Here is a 25,085-nt window from a genome sequence, read left to right as displayed (position 1 = left end):
TGCTCGCCCCTCCCTTTTCTCGTGATACTCTCCTGGGTGAATTCAGCTCCCTGCTTTGTGTGCTGCTGAGCTCTCCAGCAAGCATCACTGTCAGGATGGGAGAGACGACTCAGGACCTCCAGCCTCAGTGAGGACATCAACCTGCCCTGCATTCCTGTTACATTTCTCTGGCTCATTCATTCTCCCACTTTCTATGGTGACCACTCCACACTTTTTCCACTTTCCTCAAACTCCCAACCACTCATCATCCCCAACCCCTCATCAATCAGTATGTGGCTTCACATGCTGCTTCTCAGAGAAAATAGATGCCATCAGGAGAAACTCCACTAAGGCCCCGTTGTCATGCTTACAAGCCTATTCACCGCACCACATATCCCCTCCCTCTTATCCCATGGCTGGAGCAGAGGCCCTCTCCATTTCAGAGCCATTCATGCTCCTGTCCTTCCATCTCCTCAGAAACCGTTTGATATTATTTCTCCCTCACTGTTCTTGTGTGTTTGACTCTTTCCTCTCAGCTGAGATGCCCTAACACCTACCACTTTCTCAGTGAGAGCTTCACAACCTCCAGATCAGGTCAGGCCCCCTGCTGCATGCACCCTTTCCTGGTACAATATCCTTCCCCTCTGTAGCATTAATAGCTGAAATTTTGTGTTAAATCAATGTCTAACTCTCCCACTAATTTATAAGCCCATCAAGCAACAAGCACAGTTTGGTCCCCACTGTACTCCAGGGCCTAGCCCAGCTCTGGTACATCACCTTTTAAAAATATTTGTTTAATGAAGAAATGAAGTGATTTGCCCCAATTTATACAACTAATTTCCAGGACTAGAACCCAAGTGTCCTAACTCACTGTCTTGTGTATACATTTGCAAAATACACCAGACATTAAAATGTATAAAATACAGATGTATAATTTAAATAAAAGTAAAAAGAATACTCTGCTCAGGTTCAACAATAAAATGTCATCGTTTGTTTAGAAGCTTCTAATATGCCTTTCCCCAATAACATCCCCCTTCCTATTCTCAGAGGTAACTACCATGTACTAATTATGTACAAATTTCTGTACTAACTATGCTCTTGCTTTTGTCTATAAAGATGTATCTCAAAATACTATATTATTTAACTGTGCATAAATACACACTATATAAATACAGGCATATTATATATGTTTTCTGTGAATTGATTCTTTTTGTTGTTTGACATGATGTTTTTGAATTCTGCTCATATTAATGTTTGTATTTGCAGGTCATTTTCACTACTGTACACCAGCAGTTATTCCATTTTATCAACACACCAGAATTTCTCTACTCTTTGACTGTTTGTAGATGTTTGGAATGTTGCCAGTTTGTGGCCATTCTGAGCAACAGTGCCATGAACACCCACTGCAGTTGTCTCCTTGTAGGTGTGTGTGTTTCTTTGGTACATGCACCCAGATACACAATTGCTATAGCCTATGGTATGCACATGGTCACCTGTGTTTGTGCATCAGACATCACCTTTGTGACACCTTAGTTATTCTCAGCCTCTACACCTCTGGGAAACCTGGCTACACAGTCTGTCCTGCCTATCCCTGCAGCAAGCAACTCAATGGAATTTTCTCTGCTTCCACCATGGGGCCAACTTATGTAGTTTCTGCCTCAGCTGGCAGTTCCTGACTTCTCCCTGCTTTGGGCTCGGACAAAGGGCCGTGTTGCTGGCCATAGACTCTACCTCCCCAGCTGCTGAATGGGTTACATGTAACCTGAAAACATAGGGCAGTAAACTCCCAATGGGGCTTACTTAGATCACTGAGGAGCAGGAGGGTAGAGTGAACCCAGCCAGCTGGCAAATTCACTCTCCTTGCCCACTGCAGAACCACCCAGCAGGTCACTTTCACATGCAGCTCCCTTCACCTCACTCTTCCTTCTTCACTCCCGCTTCCTGGGAGCAAAGAAGTTTTGCTCAGGCTCTTTTTCCTAAAGAATGTAGACAAGACTCTGAGAATGTTGAGATCCTTACCATTGTGGTTGTACCAATTTTTGGCTTCTACCAGCAGTGAATGAAAGTTCAATTGTTCTACATCCTCTTCAGAACTTAGCATTGCCCAACTTTTAAATATTCTACTAATTTGGGGAGTGTGAAATGCTATCTTTTTGTGGTTTGAATTTGCATTTTGGTCATTATTAATGAGGACAAGTATCTTTTTTTTATGTTTATAGACTGACTCATTGTTGAATATATTCTACTGTAGTATATATGCTAAGTGTATACGTATTTCATAAGTATATATGAAAGACTGCACTGTCTTTCAACCTTAGCATATTAACCAGAGACTTGGCCCAGGAATATAAACAATAGAGCTGCTTTGGATTTACTTTGTATAAATATTGAAGCTGAGGAAAGTTTGCTATTACACAGTAAAGAGATTTCTGACTCTGGGACTTCCAGCAAGATGGAGGAATAGGTGGATGCACTGTACCTCCACGCACAATCAAGATTAGAACAACAACAATTTACAGCTAGAATAACACCCAGAACTGATAGAGGATTTATCTGAATGGAAGTCGGACAGCCAAGAAGTTGAAGTAGACCCGTACATCCAGACTGGCAGGAGAGGACGAGCCGGGTGGGCGTGGGTCGGCGGCGGCGCGCGGAGGTCAGGAAAACTTGGCGCGAACTCGACGCGAAAACCATCAGGGCATGCAAGAATGCAGCGGTGGTCCCTGAGTACGCAAGCTGCATCTGGCGGACCCAGTGAGGTGGTGAATGTGGATCAGGGCAGAGCTTGCAGCCCCGGATCCCAAAGAAGGGACTGAGATCCCAGGAGAACGGAACTACCGCCATTGTTCCCTCCCACCCCCGCCCCTGCCCCCACATATAACGTCACAATCTAGTGACTGGGGTGCCCAGCCCCGGTGAACACCTAAGGCTCCGCCCCCCACCATAACTAGAGCGACCAGACCGGAAAAAAAAAGAAAAAAAAAAGGAGAGACAGGGAGAGATATGTTTCCAACAGAAGAACAGATCAGTCCCCCAGGACTCATCCTTTTGAGCAACCAAGAAATAGCCAATCTATCAGATGCACAGTTCAAAACACTGGTGATCAGAAAGCTCACAGAATTGGTTGAATTGAGGAGCAAATTAGATGAAAAGATGCAGGTTACCATAAAAGAGATGAAGGAAGATATATGGAGGAGAGCCAATAGTGAAGGGAAGGAAACTGGGTCTCAAAACAATACAGTGGACCAGAAGGAAGATAGAATCAACCAAGCAGGAAAACATGATGAAATAAGAATTCAAAAAACCGAGAAGCTTAAGAGCATCCAGGACATCTTTAAACGTTCCAACATTCAAATTATAGGGGTACCAGAAGGGGAAGGGGAAAAGCAACATTGAGCACGTATTTGAACAAATAATAAAGGAGAACTTCCCCATTCTGGCAAAGGAAATAGTCTTCCAAGAAATCCAGGAAGCTCAGAGAGCCCCAAAGAAGTTGGACCCAAGAAGAAACACACCAAGGCACATCATAATTACATTAGCCAAGGTAAAAACAAAGGAGAGAATCCCAGAAGCAGCAAGAGATAAGGGGACAGTCACCTACAAAGGAGTTCCCATCAGACTGCCAGCTGATTTCTCAAAGAGACCTTACAGGTAAGAAGGGGCTGGAAAGAAATATTCCAAGTCATGAAAGACAAGGACCTACATCCTAGATTGCTCTATCCAGCAAAGCTCTCATTTAGAATGGAAGTGCTTCTCAGATAAGGTCAAGTTAAAGGAGTTCATCATCACCAAGCCCTTATTTTATGAAATGCTAAAGGGACTTATTTAAGAAAAGAAGATACAGAAAAAACATGTATAGTAAAAGGACAGCAAACTCACAATTATTAACAACCACACCTAAAGCAAAACCAAAAGAAACTAAGCAAACAACTAGAACAGGAACAGAGCCACAGAAATGGAGGTCACATGGAGGGTTAGCAACAGGGTGGTGGGAGGAGGAGAGAGGGGGAAAAGGTACAGAGAATAAGTAGCATAGAATGTAGGTTGAAAATAGATAGGGGGAGGGCAAGAATAGTACGGGAAATGTAGAAGCTAAAGAATTCATAAGTATGACACATGGACATGAACTAAAGGGGGGGAATGTGGGTGGGAGAGGGGGTACAAGGTGGAGGGAAGTGAAGGGGGGAAATGGGACAACTGTAATAGCATAATCAATAAAATATATTAAAAAAGAAACAAAGGATTAATTAATAGCCTTAAGATATATTAAAAAAATACTTACCAATGAGCAATATAGGGAAAGGGAATTCTCAAAGAAAATTATTTAAAATAAATAGAAAGTTCATAAACTTTAAAAAAAAGAGATTTCTGACTGTAAAAGCAAATGAAGTAATAGGAACCGACTTATCCTCTCACCTAAAGGAAAATGAAAAGCTAAATGTATGAAAGAGTAGTTTTTAAACATCAGCTACCAGGCAACACTCGGTAGTGGTCCCTGAGTGTTGGGAAACAAATGAGATAAGCACAGATGAGGAGAGCACAGCATAACAAGGAAGAACCCAGGCTGATCCTGGAAATCTGCCCAAGTTGAGATGTTGTTGGGAGTCCAGGGAGAACATGGTCTGCACACTTAAAATTATAAAATGCTACTGAGACAAATCAAAATGAAAAATGTACTGCGTTAATGGATTGTAAAATTTTGTATCATTAACATATCACATCTCCCCAAATTGACCTATATATTCTATACAACACCAATCAAAGTCCCAATAATCAATTTTTAGTGGACATTGAGAAGCTGCAACTAAAATATGTAGGAATATAAAGTATCTGAATAGCCAAAACAACCTTGAAAAAAAAGATGGAGGCTAGATAATCATATACTTTGATTGTCTAACCATTATGCTGTATACCTGAAACTAATACAAAATAATATTGAATGTAAATGGTAATTGAAAAAAACAAACATAGAGAGTTCCAGTACCTGATCATGACACTTACAAAGCTACAGTTATCAAGATAGCCTGGCATTGGTGAAAGATGAAAATATGGTGCAAAGAACAAAATAGTCTAGAAATAGGCTGTCTCATGTATGACCAATTGATTTCCAAGAAAAATGAAAAAAAATTCAGTGGAAAAAGCATAGTCTTTTAAAAATGTTCTTGAAACATACAATTCAATACATATTTTTATTTATTGATTTTTTTTTTGAGAGAGAGAGACACTGACTTTTGGTGTTCCATTTATTTATGCATTCATTGGTTAATTCTTGCATGTGCCCTGACCAGGGATTGAATCCACAGCCTTGGCATATTGGGATGATGCTCTGAACAACTGAGTTACCTTGCCAGGGCCCACTAGATAATTAAAAAAAAAAACACACCACATACCTTGATTTACATCTCATACCATTTACAAAAATTAATTCAAGCAGGATCATAAACCTAAATGTAAAATCTAGATATATAAAATTTACCTAGATAAATAAAACTTATCTAGATATATAAAACTTCTGTAAGAACACAGGAGAAAAATTATTGTGACCTTGTATTTGGCAAAGATTTCATAGATATACCACCAAAAAGCACAGTTCATAAAAGAAAAAAAATGATGAACTGGACTTCATCAAAAATAAGAACTTTTGTTCTTTGCAAGACACTGTTAAGAGAATGAAAAGATAAGCCACAGGCTGAGAGAAAATGTTTGAAAATCACATATCTGATAAAAGACTTTGTTCAGGATATATAGGAAAAACTCTCAAATACAAAAATAATGAAAACAAATAATTCAATAAAAACTGGCAAAAGATTTGCATATTTTCATGAGAGAAGATATACAGATGGCAATTAAGCACATAAAAATGCCAACATCCTTAGTTATTAATGCAAAGCAAATTAAAACCTCTCAAGACCCCTCACACACCTAGAATTGCTAGAATGGAAAACCTCATCACACCAAGTGTTGTAGAGAATGTAGTGTAGCAGGAACTGTCATTCTCAGACAGTGGGATGTGAAATAACACAGTGACTTTAGAAAACAGTGTGTCAGTTTCTTAAAAAGCTAAACATATCTTCCACATGACTCAGTCATTCAATTTGTAGGTATTACCACAGGAGAACAGAACATATGTGTCCATACAAAGATTTGTACATGAATGTTTATAGCAACTCTATTGTAATAGACCCAAACTGGACACAAACCAAATGCCCACTCACAGGTGACTGGGCAAACAGTACCCAGTGTTCCTTGGGCACTTAGGGACTGGTGGGGAGTAGCTATTTGTACAAGGAAACAAGCTAGTACAGTATAGAGGGCTCATGTGCAATAAGGCGCGTCCAGAGGCCTAGGAGAAGCCACAGACTCAGATATGGAGAGTGTCAGGTAAGACTTGCTAGAGGAAGAGTGAGCAGGAGTTATCCTGGTGAAAAAGATGGAGATCATTGCAGAAGAGCAGATTCAAAGTCCCTGAAACAAGAGTGTATACACTGAATTTAAGGAAGTGAAGGATCACTGGATCACTGAGGGAAAAGTGAAGTGTAGAAAGAGCAGGGTGGTGAGTGATTACACTGAGGGGTAAGCAGGGCAGACCAGGGTGTGCTGGTCTCAAGAGGTCACAATAAGGAGTTTAAGTTTGATCCTAAGGGACAATGAAAAGGTTTTAAACAGAGATATGCCAATCTGATTTGCATTTTATAAGCCTTACACTTGGCTACCGGTCAGAGAATGCTTGCACTGGGACAAGACTGGAGTAAAGGATCAGCTGGAGGTTGCTGCAATCACCTAGGAGAGCTCAGACAGGGGCTGGACCCAGTGGTGTTGATGGGGCTATAGGGTGGTGGACACATTGGAGGGATGTTAACTACATCAAATTGGTGGGTGATATGCTGGATGTGGAAGTGAGTGGGGAGATGTCTTAGAAAATGCAGACAGAAAATCCAGGCCCTGAAGCATTGCTCTGTGGGCCAAAGGAATGAGTTCAGAGTGGGACGTGTGGAGTTTGAGGTATCCAGTATGTACTCATAAAGGCTTAGCAAAGTGAAATTTAACAATATGCTGGGTTTTGGTTGTTTTTTCAGTACATACCAAATTACTTATTACATTGAGTTTATACATCCACCTTTTGAAAGATGAGTAAATCCTAAATAACATTAAAACACGTTATGAGAATAGAAATTTTTATAATATTCTCACAAAAACATTCTTTCTTCTGAATATAACCACTTCCACAAAGCCTCCTATAGCATCAGTTGGTCTGTCCCCATAGTAAAATGTATTGTCATGGAGCCAGTATTTGGTCAATGGGGTTGAAAAGCAGGTTTCCCTCTTGGGCAAAGCTTCAGTTTCACAGCAGAGCTCCAAAAATCTCCCACAAGCTGTGTTCAGGATGCCAAACTAAAGAAGATTTTTCAACAACAGCTAATATAAAGAGGGGAAACCCAATAGACCAATTGAGAAATGAACAATAGCCCAATTGAAAAATGAACAAAGGAAATGAAGATAGTCCCAGTAAAAAAAAAAAAAAAAAATACAATGGCCCCATAAACACTCAGAATTTACTCAAGTATGAGAAAGGTAAATTGCAACTTACTGAGGTACCATTTTCCACCCCAAGATGAGCAAAGGTGAAGGACTTGGGGAACATGCTGTGTGGTGAGGAGGTAGGGAAACAATCTCTACAAGGTAAGTGGGTACAATTTCCATGGAGAGAAATTTAGTAATGGCCCCAATGTAACATACCATTAACATTTTTTAAAGCAAATCCATTTCAAGAAATTTGTTTACCTGATTATATTTATACATGTGTGAAATGGTTTAAGTTTACAACTATTCAGTGAAGCATAGAAAGAACCTACACATCCATCAATAGGGAACTGGTTTACGTAATGTGTTACAATCACAAAACAGAATACTACACAGCCACTAAACTGAATGAAAAAAGGTGGAAACAACTGAAATACCCATCAATGGATGAATGAGTAAAAAAATTGTGGTATATAAACACAATAGAATATTATTCATTCATTACAAGAAAATGAAATTCTGGCACATGCTACAATATGGGTGAGCCTGAGGACATTATGCTCAGTGAAATAAGCCAGACACAAAAGGGCAGATATTGTGTGATTAACTTTATACAAGACACATAGAACATTCAAATTCATAGAGACAGGAAATCTGAGTGGTGGTTCCTGGGGCTGCAGGGAGGAGGAATGGGCAGTTGTTTAATGGGGACAGAGTTTCAGATGGGGTGATAAAAAAGGTCTGGACATGATGATGGTGATGGCTGCACAGCAGTGTGAATTTACTTATGCCACTCAACTGTACACTTAAAATGATAAATTTCATGTTATGTATTTATCACAATAAAATGAATGAAGAGTCACTTTATGTACTGATATGAAATAATTTCTAAAATATATCATTAAATGAAAATAAAATTTCCAGAACACCACAAGTACTATGTTACCTCCTGTGTTTTACACAGGAGGGAACAGAAAAAATATATTTAATTTTATAGGCACAGACTTTCTCCAAAGCATTCAGAGGAACCTAGCAATACTGGTGCACCCAGAGGGAAGCTGGATGAACTGGGCATGTTAGTGCTGTGGGAGACAGGAGAAGAGAGGAGGTGACTTTTCAGCAGATGCTCTTTTGTACCTTCTAATTTTATAGGATTTAAATATTTTACATTAAAAATATTTAAACATATAAAGAACTCACATGACTCCACTCTAAGAAGACAAGCAACTTAATTAAAAAATTGGCAAAGAGACTTCCAGCCAAGATGGAGGCATAGGTAGACACACTGTGCCTCCTCGCACAACCAAAATAAGTACAACAATTTAGAAACAAAAAACAACCAGAACTGACAGAAAATTGAACTGTATGGAAGTCCAACAACCAAGCAATTAAAGTAGACATATTCATCCAGACCAGTAGGAGGGGCGCAGTCAGGCCACTGGGCCGAGAGCGGTCCTGGCAAAGCAGTGGCTGGTGGACCCAGCAAGGTGGCAGAATGTGGAGGGGCATGGCACACAAGGTGGCTGTCGGACCAGGTGGTTCTACATTCACGCACAGATAAACCAGGTAAAACTGGGGAGGCAGATAGACTGCGCAACCCAGGGTCCAAGCAGAGGGAAATAAAGCCTCAAAACACCAATTGAAAACACCTGTGGGGAGTTGCGGTGCCGGGAGACACTCCCAGCCTCATGGGAGAGTATATTGGAGGGACCCACAGGGGTCTAGAATATACACAAACACACCCACATGGGAATCAGCACCAGAAGGGCCCAGTTTGCTTGGGGGAAGTCAGGGAAGTGACTGAAATCCAGCAGAGAGCGGAGCAAGCACCATTGTTCTCTCTTGGACCCCTCCCCCAAATACAGCATCACAACCCAGCAAATGGGTTGCCTCGCCCTGGTGAACACCTAAGGTTCTGCCCCTCACTACACAACAGGCAAGCTGAGACAAAAAACAAATGGCCCAAATCAAAGAACAGATCAAAGCTCCAGAAAAAAATACAACTAAGCAACGAAGAGATAGCCAACCTATCAGATGCACAGTTCAAAACACTGGTAATCAGGATGCTCAAAGAACTGGTTGAATTTGGTTGCAAATTAGATGAAAACATGAAGGCTATGCTAAGTTAAATAAAGGAAAATGTACAGGGAACCAATAGTGATAGGGAGGAAACTGGGACTCAAATCAATGGAGTGGACCAGAAGGAAGAAGGAAACATTCAACCAGAACAGAATGAAGAAACAAGAATTCGAGAAAATGATGAGAGGCTTAGGAACATCCAGGACATATTCAAACATTACAACATCCAAATTATAGAGCTACCAGAAGGAGCAACAAGTGGAAAAGTTATTTAAACAAACAATAAAAGAGAACTTCCCCATTCTGGCAAAGGAAATAGACTTCCAGGAAGTTCAGGAAGCTCAGAGAGTCCCAAACAAGTTGGACCCAAGGAAGCACACACCAAGGCGCATCATAATTACATTACCCAAGATTAAAGAGAAGGAGAGAATCTTAAAAGCAGCAAGAGAAAAGGAGACAGTTACCTACAAAGGAGTGCTCATAAGACTGTCAGCTGATTTCTCAAAGGGACCTTACAGGCAAGAAGGGGCTGGAAAGAAGTATTCCAAGTCATGAAAGGCAAGGACCTACATCCAAGACTGCTCTATCCAGCAAAGCTTTTACTTAGAATGGAAGGGTGGATAAAGTGCTTCCCAGATAAGGCCAAGTTAAAGGAGTTCATCATCACCAAGCCCTTATTATAGGAAATGTTAAAAGGACTTATCTAAGAAAAATAAGATAAAAAGCATGTACAGTAAAATGACAGCAAACTCACAATCATTAACAACCACACCTAAAACAAAAAGAAACTAAGCAAACAACTAGAAAAGGAACAGAACCACAGAAATGGAGATCACATGGAGGGTTTAGCAACAGGGCAATCGGAGGAGGAGAGAGGGGAAAAAGGTACAGAGAATAAGTAGCATAGATGGTAGGTAGAAAATAGACAGGGGGAGGGTAAGAATAGTATGGGAAATATAGAAGCTAAAGAACTTATAAGTATGACACATGGACATGAACTAAAGGGGGGAATGTGGGTGGGAGAGGGTGGAGGAGAGTGAAGGGGGAAACAGGACAACTGTAATAACATAATCAATAAAATATATTTTAAAAAATAACCCTGGCTGGCATAGCTCAGTGGATTGAGCATGGGCTGGGAACCAAAGTGTCCCAGGTTCGATTCCCAGCCAGGGTACATTCCTGGGTTGCAGGCCATAACCCCCAGCAACCGCACATTGATGTTTCTCTCTCTCTCTCTATCTCCCTCCATTCCCTCTCTAAAAAAAATAAATATAAATAAATAAAATCTTAAATATATATATATGTATATATTTTAAAAAATGGGCAAAGAAGGACATACAGAGGCTCCAGAGACATATGAAAAGATGTTCAGCATCACTAGCCATCAGAGAGATACAAATTAAACCACAATGATATACCACTTCACACCAGTCAGAATGGCCATCATAAACAAAGCAACAAACAACAAATGTTGGAAAGGTTGTGGAGAAAAGGGAATCCTAGTGCACTGTTGGTGGAATTTCAGACTGGTGTAACCACTATGGGAAACAGCATGGAATCTCCTCAGGAAACTAAAAATGGAACTGCCTTTTGATCTGGCAATTCCACTGCTAGGATTATAACCCAAGAACCCTGAAACACCAATCCAAAAGAACCTATGTACCCCAATGTTCATAGCAGCACAATTTCCAATAGCCAGGTGCTGGAAGCAACCTAAGTGCACATCAGTAAATGAATGGATCAAAAAACTATGGTACATTTACACAATGGAATACTATGCAGTGGGGAAAAAGAAGGAGCTCCTACCCTTTGCAACAGCATGGATGGAACTGGAAAGCATTATGCTAAGTGAAATAAGCCAGGTGGTGAGGGACAAATACCATATGATCTCACTTTTAACTGGGCCATAATCAGCAAAAGAGAAAAAGCAAGCAAAATATAACCAGAGACACTGAACTTAAGATCAATCTAACAATAGCCAGAGGGGCGGGGGGACAATGGGGGGAAGGGCTTTCAGGAACTATTATAAAGGACACATGGACAATAACAAAGGGGGAGCTGGAAACAGGGGAATGATGTGGGGAGGGCTGGGGAGAAAAGGCAGAAAACTGTACTTGAACAACAATAAAAAAAAGGAAAAAAAAAAGGCAATGTTAACCCATGAAAAGACATGAGGAAATTTCAACTTAAATGCATGTTACTAAATGAAAGACCTCATACTATATGATTCCAAATAGATGACATTCTTGAAAAGACAAAACTATGGAGACAGTAAAAAGATCAGTGATTTTGAGGAGATGAGGGTGGGGAGCCAGGAAGGAAAGATGAAAAGAAGGAGCTCAGAGGAAATACTCTAGAGGTACAATGCTGTAATGATGGATACATGCTATTATACATTTGTTTAAACCCATAGAATGTGCAAGAGAAAAAGTTGAATCATAATGTAAACTGCAGACTTTAAATGATTATGATGTGCCAACATAGTTGGTAACATCAATTGTAACAAATGTACCACTCAAGCAAGGGATGTGGATAATGAAGAAGGTTATGCATGGGGGGGACAGGGAGTACATAGAAACTTTCAGTACCTTCCCTTCAATTTTGCTGCAGATCTAAAACTGCTGTAAAAAATAAAGTCAATAAATTTTTTAACATAATTAAGAAGTACATGACAACCAGTAGGGTTGGAAAAATCTGTGATTTCATATAAAACCACTGAATAATGATATTAATAGAGGATGTTGTTTTCTACTATGTGTCTATCTAACCCACACATGGCCTCCTAGACCAACTATTTGACCAATCTTTTTCACCTGCTCCTAATCCATCTTCATAAATCAGATGCCAATGAAAATTCAAGAGGCACCTGTACCAGAGAGAAATAAGCAAAGATGAACTATCTGAAAGTGAAGGTCCTTGTCCTGGGCTCTTGACAGCTCCTGCCTCACCACTAACTAACACTGGTGCCCAGGGACCCACTGAATGGTGCCTTCCTTTCAGCTACCCCTGACGTGGCTTTTTCCTCCCCTTTCCTAAGCCCATTAAGGCTTCATTAAAACAAAGTGCCTGCAATTACATTTTGGCAGGTAACAAACTCATCATGTCTTGAAACCATTGTCTCCTTTTGCCTTTAGAGGAGGCTATTTGATTCCTAAACTTCTGATTAGAGTTCTAAAGAAAAAAATATGCTTTTTACAAGAAGCTCTATTACTGGTCAACATTCTTTGAAAATCCTTTCACTTTTCTCATTTTTAACAGAAAACAGGGAAACCATTTTCCAAAAGAATTTGCTCTTTTTTTCTTAAGCAGAATTGCACTGCTGTTGGCATTTAAACTTTTCATGCTTATTATTCTCAATATCTTAATGTGTGGCTTACAGTGTGGCTTTGAAGACTGGCCAATTTGAAATTCAAAACATTGCTTCTACTATTACTGTGGGGAACAGAACTGTTTAACTTCAGATCATCATGACACTGAACTTCCCAAACCCAGGGCTTTTACCTCCTAATCAGTCAGCATTTTGTTTCGGGTAACCCAGCAATTTTCTACCAGTGAGTCACAAGGATGTTTAAAACATGCGATACCTGACTATTTAGTCAGGGGCACTGACCTTTTTTCTCTTAGGTTTTCAAATAAAAAAATGACAAAGGCCAACACAACAATAAACATCTGGTGTGAATGAATCAAAATTATAAAATTATACCTAATTTTTTGGCAAAGCATATATTTTTTGGTGTGCCACAGAATTTTAGTAACTAGTTTATGTGTGCCATGAGGTGGAAAAGGTTGAAAACTTCTGGTATAACCAAATTCTTACTGGCCAAATTATGTCTTTTAGGGGCAAAAATACCCAATTGAGTGGCTGACTGCTCAAGTTGGCCGAACACAAATAGTGTTGAAAGAATGATTTGTTTGGGCAGATTCCCCAGAGTTAAAAGCAATTAATATAATATTTAACTTTAAAAATGCTTAACTTTTCTCCAGAGAATATGTTCCCACAATCAGATGAACTGCTGACATTCACATTCCAGCTCTATCTTTCATCTCATTAAAGATATGGGCATCTTATAAGCAGTGTGGGCCCTTGCTTTCACAAACATACTTTAAGAGCTGCACAATAATATTTTTTCTAAAACCCCACATTTACTATCTAATAGAGACAGGGTCACTAAAATGAAACCTGACAGCTAAGATCCCACAATTATAAATTCTGTATAATACTAAGAGACCTACTTCCATTACACAGGTTCACTGTAGTTTCATTAGTTTGATCTCCAAGTTTATTTAAAATCTGAATCCAAAAATACCAAAATTCAAAGCATTCCAAGATTGTATATGTACTGTAAAACGAGAGATCATTGCACTTCACTTTGTACGTGTTGTAAGTCACTGCACAAGAGATTATTCTATGCTTCCCAGTCAAAGGAAATTACAGACATTTGAGTTGAGGATGAGATATTCTACTTGAGGTGTAATATAATAACAACAAAAACATTCTCAAGAAACCATGACAGTTTTATGGCAATATAATTGCTATGTGGCCTAATGCTTTCTCAAGGCTGAGGTCTCATAGCCAAGACATGGAAGCCAGGACCATTTAAGGACAATTATGTTTTTTACAAAGGCATAAGCCAAAATAATAAATTAACTAAACCTGAATGATTCTCACCTTTAGAAAGTTTCATCTAGATATAGGCCAATATCCCTGATGAGCATGGAGCTAAAACCCTCAACAAAATATCAGCAAACAGAAGACAGTAATGAATCAGAAAGATCATCATCCACCATGATCAAATGGGATTTATTCTGGGAATGTGGGGTTGGTACAACATTCAGATGTCAATAAATGTGATTCACCACATAAACAAAATGAAGGATAGAACTTACATGATCATGTCAATAGATGCAGAAAAAGCATTTGATAAAATCCAGAACCCATTTATGATAAAACTCTCAGCAAAGTGGTAATAGAGGGAACATACTTAAACATAATAAAGGCCATACATGACAAACCCACTGCCAGCATCATATTCCATGTGCAAAAACTACAAGCATTCCCCTTAAGATTGTGAACAAGACAGGGATATTCACTTTCACCTCTCTTGTTCACCATGGTACCTGAAGTCCTAGCCACAGTGATCAGACAAGAAGAAGTCTTGTATCCAAATTGGAAAGGAAGAAGTAAACCTGTCTTTATTTGCAGATGACATGATTCTGTACATAGAGAACCCTAAAGATTCCACCAAAAAAAAAACCTACTAGAATAAGTGAATTCAGCAAAGTAGCGGGACACAAAATTAATATTCAGAAATCAGATATATTTTATATGCCAATAACAAACTAACAGAAAGGGAAATGAAGACAACAATCCCATTTACAATTGCTTCTAAAAGAATAAAATACCTAGGAATAAATCTATGCAAGGATGTAAAAGACCTGTACTTGGAAAATCATAAGACACTGAAGAAGCTGAAGAAGATACAAATAGGTGGAAGCATATACCATGTTCATGAATAAGAAGAATTAACATCATTAAAATGCCCATTCTACCCAAAGCAATCTATAGATTCAACACAATTCCTATCAAGATTCCAATGATGTATTTCACAGAACTAGAACAAATATTTCAAAAATTTATACGAAACCACAAAAGGTTCCACATAACAGCAGTGATCCAGAGAAAGAAGAACAAAGTTGGATGAATCACACTATCTAATACCAAACTATACTATAAGGCTAAAGTAGTCAAAACAGCCTGGTACTGGCATAAACACAGATATGTAGATCAATGGAACAAAATAGAGAGAACTTTATAGTCAATTAATATTCAAAACAGAAAGCAAACACATACAATGGGCTAAAGATAGTTTATTCAATAAACTGTGTTGGGAAAATTGGACAGATACATGCAGAAACATTAAACTGGACCATCTTCATGCACCACACATAAGAATAAATTCCAAATGGATCAAAGACTTAAATGTTAGACTCAAAACCATAAAAATCCTAGAAGAAAACAAAGGCAGCAAAATCTTGGACATTGCTCATTGCTTTATACATCACCCCAGGCAAGGGAAACAAAAGAAAAGATAAACAAATAGGACTTAATCAAACTAAAGTTTTTGCACAGCAAAGGAGATCATCAACAAAATAAAAAGATAACCCACAGAATGGGAGAACATATTTATCAATACATCTGATAAGAGGTTAATATAAAACTTGATAAAGAACTTACAAAACTCAACACCAAAAAAACAAACAATCCAACTTAAAAATGAGCAAGGGACCTGAATAGACACTTCTCCAAAGAGAACATACCATGGCCAACAGGCATCTGAAAAGATGCTCAACATTGCTAATCAACATCGCTAATCATCTCTATAATCATAGAGAAACACAAATTAAACCCATGAGACACCATCTCACACCTGTCAAAATAAATCAGAAAACAAGTGCTGGCAAGGATATGGAGCAAAGGGAACCATTTTGCACTGTTGGTGGGAATGTGGATTGGTGCAGCCACTGTGGAAAGCAGTATGGAAATGCCTCAGAAAAATTAAAAATGGATCTGCCTTTTGGCCCAGTGATCCCATTTCTGAAAATATATCCAAAGAAACCCAAAACACTAATTCAAAAGAACATAAGCACCCCTATGTTCATTGTAGCATTATTTACAATTGCCAAGGTATGGAAGCAGCCCAAGTGTCCATCATTAAGTGAGTGAATAAAACAACTATGGGACATTTACATAATGGAATACTACTTGGCTGTAAAAAAAGAAGAAAATTTTACCCTTTGCGACAACATAGGTGGACCTGGAGAACATTATGCTAAGTGAAACAAGCCAGTCAGAGAAAGACAAATACCATATGATTTCACTCATATGTGGAATCTAATGAGTAAACTGAGATAACAAGAAAAATAGAGACAGACTCATAGATGCAGGATCCTAGCCATAGGGTGGGAGAATAGAGGGTGGAGGGATTGAGCCAAAAGGAAAAAAGACTCATGGACATGGATAGCAGTGTGGTGATTTCGGGCGGTGGGTTCAGGTTGTTATCAGGAGACTAACTGGTAATGGAAAAATACAATAAAAATTTAAATATAAAATAAAATAAAAATTTTCCTCTAGAAACTTTTTCAACCTTGTATGAAAACGAGAAGGTAACAATATTGTTGACCAACATGATTTCATGGAGACACTAGGAGACTCAATAAATTGCAAAGAGATTGAAATCTGACAAGAATTTGGGATTTTCAGAGAAGCCACATTCCATTTTAGAAAGAGCAGAATTCCAGAACGCTAAAGGATCTTATAAATGCTCTAATCCAGTTGCTCCTCTTGCAGATAAAATGAGATCTCAGGGGATTTGGCATGATAAGCATTTATTGATTTTGTTAGAGATGAGACTTGCACCCAGGTTTCCTGACCCACCTCTAACTCGCTTTGTTCTATGCCTGGGCCATCCAGGGAAAATCCTCAGTTGCCCTTATCTTCACATTACAAAGGCTTTGTGCAACAAAAATACATTTTGCTAGTTTGGAATCCAGCATACAGTTTTCATATAAATAAGATATACAATGAACAGGTCCCTGAGCCAGCCCCGAAAACCTCATATGTGCACATAAAGCAGTAGTATGCTCTAAAAAATTAAGTAAAAATCTACACCAACAACTGAGTTTATTGTTTCAACTCAAAACGCCAGAAGCAATGGAATCAGAGACATCTAGCCACCCTTCTGGGCACCCCTCCAGCTCCAAATCACTACTGATCATCCTGCAGAGAGGAGTTGGACTCCAGTGGGTAAGGAGTGGGGAGCCTTGAGTTTCTAAAGGTATAACCCCTGTGAACACATCTCTTGTATATCCCAAGCTGGCTTCCTAGTCACCATGTTTAATTTCCACCAGGATAAAGACAACTTCCTGTTGCCCTATCTTCTGTCACCATCTAGGATTTTGGACCAGTGTTTTTCTTCTGTCTGCCCTGCTTTTGCCCTCAATGCAGTCTCACACTCTAATGTGACCTACATATCCTTCTGTCCTTAAAATGAATGCTCAGGCAATGTTTTTATTGCTTTCCAAAGAGTTATACTTCCATCAGCAGTGAGAAAGAGAGTAAAATGGCTCTCTCTTCTGCTCCTCCAGCCCTGCCCCTTTATTTTCTTCAAATCCTAATGGAGTTCCTCTAGGAGTTTAAAGGTTTACACTCCCATGTCCAGATTCACCCTAGTTTTAGGATTTCTTGAGTATCTTCAGTGGATTGAAGTAAGACTGAAAGGCAGAGAAGTTTAGGAAGTTGAAATGATGAGAACTTGAAGGATATATGCATCTGGGAAGCTACAGGGAGGAAGGAAGATGTAGTCCTCTGGCCACTGAGTCCATCTCTAGCAGTTGTCCCTCATGGCTTGTGGAATGCACACAAGGCAGAGTCTTTAATTGTGCTTTAGTGTTTTCATGTCTGCTTACTCTGAACTAGCGTATTGGCTGCTTGAGGAGAAAGCCCATGACATATCCCCTCATGCCCTGTCAGTACTGAATAGACAGTGACTGATAAATACTTAAGACTGCTTGGGAGCTTCTAAACCTCTTCAATGTCATGACCTTCTTGAAAGGGGAATAAAGGATATTTCATTGTGCCAAAATCTGGGAAAGTCATAAACAGCCATAAACAGTAGTGTTTGGTTCTTTTCTCCTACTTTGAGGGAATCTCTCCTACTTCTGAGGTAATCTCCTAATTAAAAGGTGTTATAGAAGCTGCTACTGAACAGATCAACCCACCTGCTGGTGTTGTGCCAGCCAGTTTGCACAACTGACCACTTAGACAAATGTCTGGCTCAAATCAGAAGGAGAAATATAAGTTCTACCCTTTAGGGACTTGCACTGCCTTCCAAAGCTGACTTTTCAAATTCCACATGCTGGCATTGATCCCTTTACTAATTAAGTATGCACTGCTCTGAGAAATAGGCTTTTCTTTTTCTTTTTTTTTGGCTAGGATGACAATAGCTATTCCACATAAGAACCTGTTTCTGAAACCATTCATTGTGGAAAGCTGCTGGCTCCTGTCCAAAGAGCACATTTTGAAAGCTTTTGTTATTCCCTGAAAAGGCCCACCAAGGATATTGGATGCATATCCTTTGGTATGCCTATTTCAGAATATAGTCCAGGGCCTCACACTTAGAGGTAAATAGGATGGTCCTCAAGGGGGAACCCAGGGAAGGGCAATGAAGACATAAATAACCCTCCACAATTCAGGGTGGGGAGGGGGAGATATTATGGGACTGTCATAAAATCAGATTCCTAAAACAACGGGCAGAGTTCTGATTCAACTTACAAAAAGGGCCTTTTAAAACTCTTTTAGCAATTGGCAAGGTATTACATGAAGAAGAGTGGAAAACTATGGTCCACCTTTTCTGAAGGCAGAATATGCAGGATGTCAAGGAGACCAACAACAGAACTCTGAGATTCTGACTATTGGTAAATACTGAAACTTTTATTGCAGAAGACTCTGGAACCTTCCTTGGCTCTCTTAAACACAGCATTGATTCCTACCTTTACAAGGCAGGCCCTGTGAACTAAGTCAAGAGCAAGGCACCAGCCTCAAGATTTGCAGGCTTCCTGTTAGCCTCTGGCCACAGCATTTTAATAATTTAATCTTTTTGACACATTCTAATTATAATCTTGTTTGTTCAAGGCCTTAGAGAAAATCTTCAAATTCTCTGGCTACCTTTCATAGTCTGAAATACTATGCTGAACATGCCTTGTTAGAAATAAGCATGGAAAATGCCATCCAGATGGAAGGTTGTCAAGCTTTCCTTTCAGCTCTAAAGGTTGTAAGGTCCATGCTTCACTGTCCTTTCAGTGTTGTGATTTCATTTTTACAGAATTTATCATGCTATACAGGCAGTGGGTGACTGAAATCACTCTGCAGTTCAAAAGTAGCTGAGCGACTGGCCATATCAACTGGAAATGGGGTCGTCATCAGTTTAGTCTGCCCTGTCAAAACTTGATAAGGTATGGAGCTGGCCTGCATTGGTGAGCATGAAATACAGTACTGGGTTAGCCAAAAAGTTCTCTTAGTTCCATAAGAAGGCATCTGGAGTGCTTAGTTGTCTTTAATATCATTCAAAACAATTTTGTTAGATTATATTGTGACAGCAGTCAAATCAGCATGCACTTTAAAGAAAACTTACGAGAATTGGTGAATTTTTGTATAGCCATTTCAATACTGAAGATGGAAGAAAATAAGCAACATTTTTGGCATATTATGCTTTATTCTTTCAAGAAAGGTAAAAACACAACCAAAATGCAAAAAAAAAAAAAGATTTGTGCAATGTGTGGAGAAGGTGCTGTGACTGATCGAACATGTCACAAGCGGTTTGCGAAGTTTCACGCTGGACATTTCTCGCTGGATGATGTTCCACAGTCAGGTAGACTGGTTGAAGTTGATAGCAATCAGATGGAGAGATTAATTGAGAACAGTCAATGTTATATTATGCGGGAGATAGTCAACATAATCAAAATATCCAAATCAATAAAGTTATTGGTGAAAATGAAAAACGAGTTTTATTAAATGGGCTTTTCAGCCCATGCAATACATTCTTCAGAAATGTATTGATATCTGGCTTTAGAAACATCTCAATCAAAAAGAAAACCACATGGTTTTTTTTAGAATTCACACATATTAAGAATTATCAAAATATGGTAGTTTGGTTAGTAAGAACATAGGGATAAAAGGGTTTAATGTTCAGAAGCAGCATGTCAGTCACATTTGGATTTCGATCCTGATTTTGCCACTTGCTTACTGTAAGACAAGGGGCAAATTACTTTTCTGTCATCTTCCTCATATTTTAAATGGGTACAATAATGTCTGCCTTGAAAGGGCAAAGGCAATGACACAGATGAAGCAAAAAGATCATCTGCGATTATTATACTTCTCCTGGCCATTAGCGTGGTGTGTTCTGGGTGGCATTTCTAAATAAAAATATCATAGTGAATTATAACTACTCCTTAGTCTTTTCTTCTCCACAAACTGAATTTTTCTAATTCAACTTTGTATACCTCTCTCACCACTTACACCTTTTCTGCTGAATCTGGCACCATACACTCCCACATAGTAAAGCCTCAATAAATGTTTGATGACTTAATACATGAATAAATAAAGAATACATAGATCATTTTAAAACGGAAGCAGAGGAAAAAATAAACTACTGTGTGGAATACTTCTCAAGAACTGGTAACAGCAGATCACTGTCTTTGGCAAACACAATTAAAATCTGGAGAAACAAAAAACACCAAAAGATATCTTTAGCAATAGTAAAAGGTAAAGGGGGTGGGGGAGGGGAAGTACTACTGTAGCGCCAACAACTGCTCTGGTAAAGATAATTAAAATTCCTTGCCAATTTTTTTTTTCTGTAGTGTATGGCTAAAACAGTCTTTGAGATAAATAAGCCAAAATTACTTGGCACATTTACTTGTAAGAAAATACACAGTGAAATTAAATGGAGGTTGATTCTCTCCCGTGCTTTGTGAAAGTTTATCTTTCCAAAACATTTTAAGATGCACCTGTCTGGGTTCTTAATACTGTGCCTGCTGCGTGCTGTATGTGCTTTTCTTTTCCAAAGATTTTGCTTAATATGTTGGAAAGGCTGAAAGCCAATTTGTTTTCATGGATCCAAACTTGTTTCTGTATTTTATTTTTTAATAATAAAGGAATACCCATCAGAAGATGCTACACTGAAAACGAATGAACAGAATACTGTTTTTACTATGTTTTACTTCAGAAAAGAATATCTTCTTTTTCATGTCTTTCATCAGACCACGATCCAAATATTTTCAAAAGTAGAGTATTGTGGCATTAAATACGTAGCAGCCTAGAAGCCTGATTCCCTAACCAAAAGACATGTGGCTGCCAACAGACGTGAGTCAAGCGACAAATGTCAAAAGACTCATACTCATAGGCGCTTCTGCGGAGAATCTCCCAAATATTCCGCGTCCAGCTCCCCCGCACTCCTCCATCTCGTGGTAACCCCGGCTCGCCGCTGCTCCCGCCTCCCCGCTGCTATGGCAACGCCGGGGCAGCGGCAGTGCGCCTCCTTTGTGTGCGCAGCCCTGCGCTTACCCCTTCTGCACCTGCTGGGCTGCCGAAACTTTTCAGACCTCCACCCGACTTCTCTACACCATCTCTTACCCAGAGCCACTGATCCTCTCCTTCCCCTACCCTTATTTCAGAAAAAAAGTCCCACGCACAGAGGGTTTCAGTCACCTGCTGCTTGGTGGTCCCAGCTCCAAAAGTGACAATCGGCACAGAAAAAGCACTCACCTTTTCCATCATTCTTTCTAACTAGCAGGGGGGTCTTTAGAGAGCTCTACTCATCCCGCGCTGAGCTCCAAGTGGGAAGGAAGTCACGGGGAAGCAGCTGAGCGGGCCATCCCGCTCAGAGGGCCCGTGCCCTGCACATTTTCACCACAAAAGGCGGGGACCTTCAGGCCCTCTGGTCCCGAGATGGTTAATCCATCCGACTGTTATCTTCTTGGCCAGAGTTCAGATAGGCTCTGAAGGACTATTCAGATGCCACATTTCCCGGCGTTGAATAACTCCACCCGCTCATGCTCAGGGGCGAGTTGGGCTTTCCACACCCGGGCTGCACTATTGTTTGTTGGTCTCGGAAGGGCGAGGTGGGGTGCAGGGTCGGCCGTCTTGAGTCCGCTTCAGGACGTCTCAGGTCGTTTCTCTCCGGGTTTTCTCCTCGGCTTTCTCCCCGCCCCTTACTTTTGCATATTCATAAGGAGGTGAAATCTCTTTCCACCGCGTTCTAATCCCCAGGGTTGAGGAAACCGAAAGAAGTGGGGATGCTTTGATTTGGAAGGAAACACTAAGAAAAGAATAGATTGAGAAAAATAAGTAGTAATGTCAATAACTAGACACAGAATTCCTATTTCACAGTTTCTTTCCCCACGTTCAGGTGCCTAAGAGCGGGCGCGCGCATACACAGGCACACACACACAAGCGCGCCATCTCGCAATTGCCTAAATTGAGCAAAGGAAATTTCAAGGGAAGTCCAGGCTAAATCCCTTGGTCCCAATTATAGTATTAGGCTAGTTGGGAGATATATATACATACATATAAAAAAATTTTGCCAAGGATTTTTAACAATGATTTGAACTATGGGCTCTTCATATAAAACAGAGCAGTTAAAAATTTACATATGCAGACCTTGTTGATTTCATTGATTCTATTGAATTTCATCATAATTGATAGTCTGCCTTTAATGTGGTGTAGCCATCCACTATTCCTCCTAAACCAGATTTTCTGATTTTTATATGCAGGCAAGTTGCTAAAGGAAACTCATTTTCAGAAAATAAAAAATAGGGTAAGAAAAATGACAGGCCTAAGGAAGATCACGGGGGGACAGGACAGTCTGATTGTGAAGTACTAAAAGCCACTGGCACTGAGCTGTTTCTCCAGATATATAACAAGTGGGCTTCCAGAATGGTTGTTTTTCGCCCTGACATTTCCACCATGACAATCATTACTAAATCACATCACAGAATTCAGACTCAGTCCACCACATATGGTGTAAGTGGTTAACTGAGAAGGGTGATTTGAAGGGATGGCTAACTCTACCTCCAAACAACCTGCTGTGATGTTTTTCATCACCAGATTTACACCTCTCTCTGAAAGCCCAATAGCTGGAAATGGTGACCCCTACTCATTACTCCTCAATAATTACAGATGGTTAGACTTACAGACTTTAGAAATCTGTTCATCTTTGTCACTGATGCCTATCTATTAGTGGATGATGAGTACTGACAGTGAAACAGCCCAGGTCTCCCCACTTGGGAGCTGACCTTCTAGTGTGGGACAGACTACAAAGAAATAACAAGTCAGGTAGTAATCACTGCTATAAAGAAAAATAAGCCACTTAGAGAGGCAGGTGCTAGAAGCCCAGAGATAATGGAGGTGCCATGACTTCCCTGAGGGAGCTAACAGAAGATCCTGAAAAGAAAGACTGATTTGATGTGAACCCGAAAAAAAACCTTATATTTTGAGATGGACTCCTCATAGTCTAAAATTTTATAAATAGTAAGAGCCTGGCAGCCATTTGCTGAGTGGGACTTCTCACTCATTTTGTACAGCAGAAGATACTCAGCCTTGAATTCTCTGCTTCCTGCAATATGCCTTGTTCATTTATGTCATCTGAGTCTATAATGGAGTTCCTGGTTTTGTCTTTCCACCAATGAACTAAGACTTGCCCAACACAATTAGACATGGTCCAAAATGACCAATCAGGATGAATAATACTAACTAATCAAGATTGAGAAATTTAGATCAATCAGAAGTGTAAAAATTTGGATACCTCGTTTACATAAAAACATCTAACTGGGCAGGAACCTTCGCTATAAAAAGCCACCTCCCTTTTGCCTCATGGAACACAGTTTAGGCTGCTGCCTTAATCTGTGTCTCCCAGGCTGCAGCTCTTCTTGATCGAATAAATGATTTTTAAAATTATTTTTAAAAATATATTTTATTGATTATGCTATTACAGTTGTCCCATCCCCCCTTTATTCCCCTCCTCCCTGCATACTCCCTCCCACCCACATTTCCCCCCTTTAGCTCATGTCCAAGGGTCGTATATATAAGTTCTTTGGCTTCTACATTTTCTATACAATTCTTAACCTCCCCCTGTATGTTTTCTACCTATTATTTATGCTACTTATTCTCTGTACCTTTTCCCCCATTTTCCCCTCCCACTCTCCAGCTGATAACTCTCCATGTGACCTCCATTTCTGTGATTCTGTTCTTGTTCTAGTTGTTTGCTTAGTTTGTTGTGTGTTTTTTTGTTTTATTTTTTTAAGTTCAGTTGTTAATAGCTGTGAGTTTGTTATCATTTTACTGTTCATAGTTTTGATCTTCTTTTTCTCAGGTAAGTCCCTTTAACATTTCATATAATAAGGGCTGAGTGATGATGAACTCCTTTAACTTGACCTTATCTGAGAAGCACTTTATGTGCCCTTCTATTAATAAATGATAGCTTTGCTGGATAGAGTATTGTTGGATGTAGGTCCTTGACTTTCATGACTTCAAATATTTCTTTCCAGCCCCTTCTTGCCTGCATGATTTCTTTTGAAAAATCAGCTGACAGTCTTATGGAAACTCCTTTGTAGGTAACTCTCTCCTTTTCTCTTGCTGCTTTTAAGATTCTCTCCTCATCTTTTATCTTAGGTAATGTAATTATGACGTGCCTTGATGTGTGCTTCCTTGGGTCCAACTTCTTTGGGACTCTCTGAGCTTCCTGGACTTCCTGAAAGTCTATTTCCTTTGCCAGATTGGGAAGTTCTCCTTCATTATTTGTGTTCAAATGAGTTTTCAATTTCTTGTTCTTCTTCTTCTCCTTCTGGTAGCCCTATAATTTGGATGTTTAATGTTTGAATATGTCCTGGATATTCCTAAGCCTCTCATCATTTCCTCGAATTCTTGTTTCTTCATTCTGTTCTGGTTGAATGTT

General features: G+C 39.6%; 1 protein-coding gene across 3 annotated transcripts in view; it reads right to left on the bottom strand.

Moving 5' to 3' along the window:
- SPATA13 (spermatogenesis associated 13) overlaps window positions 1–22,299 on the bottom strand; it is a 374,002-nt gene extending 351,703 nt beyond the window's left edge. For 2 of the 3 annotated variants that reach the window (XM_036018442.1, XM_036018445.1), the window contains exon 1: window positions 21,899–22,298. In XM_036018442.1, coding sequence (XP_035874335.1) covers window positions 21,899–21,910 — 12 coding nt within the window. In that variant the 5' untranslated portion in view covers window positions 21,911–22,298. Of the gene's footprint in view, window positions 1–21,898 lie in introns of all 3 variants that reach the window. The other variant, XM_036018443.1, reaches the window with a different exon arrangement.
- Between the last annotated feature and the right edge of the window lie 2,786 nt (window positions 22,300–25,085).

This window comes from Phyllostomus discolor, chromosome 2 (genome assembly GCF_004126475.2).
Source record: "Phyllostomus discolor isolate MPI-MPIP mPhyDis1 chromosome 2, mPhyDis1.pri.v3, whole genome shotgun sequence".
NCBI lineage: Eukaryota > Metazoa > Chordata > Mammalia > Chiroptera > Phyllostomidae > Phyllostomus > Phyllostomus discolor.
Note: the sequence above shows the minus strand (reverse complement) of the source record. Positions and strands in the feature narration are given on the sequence as shown.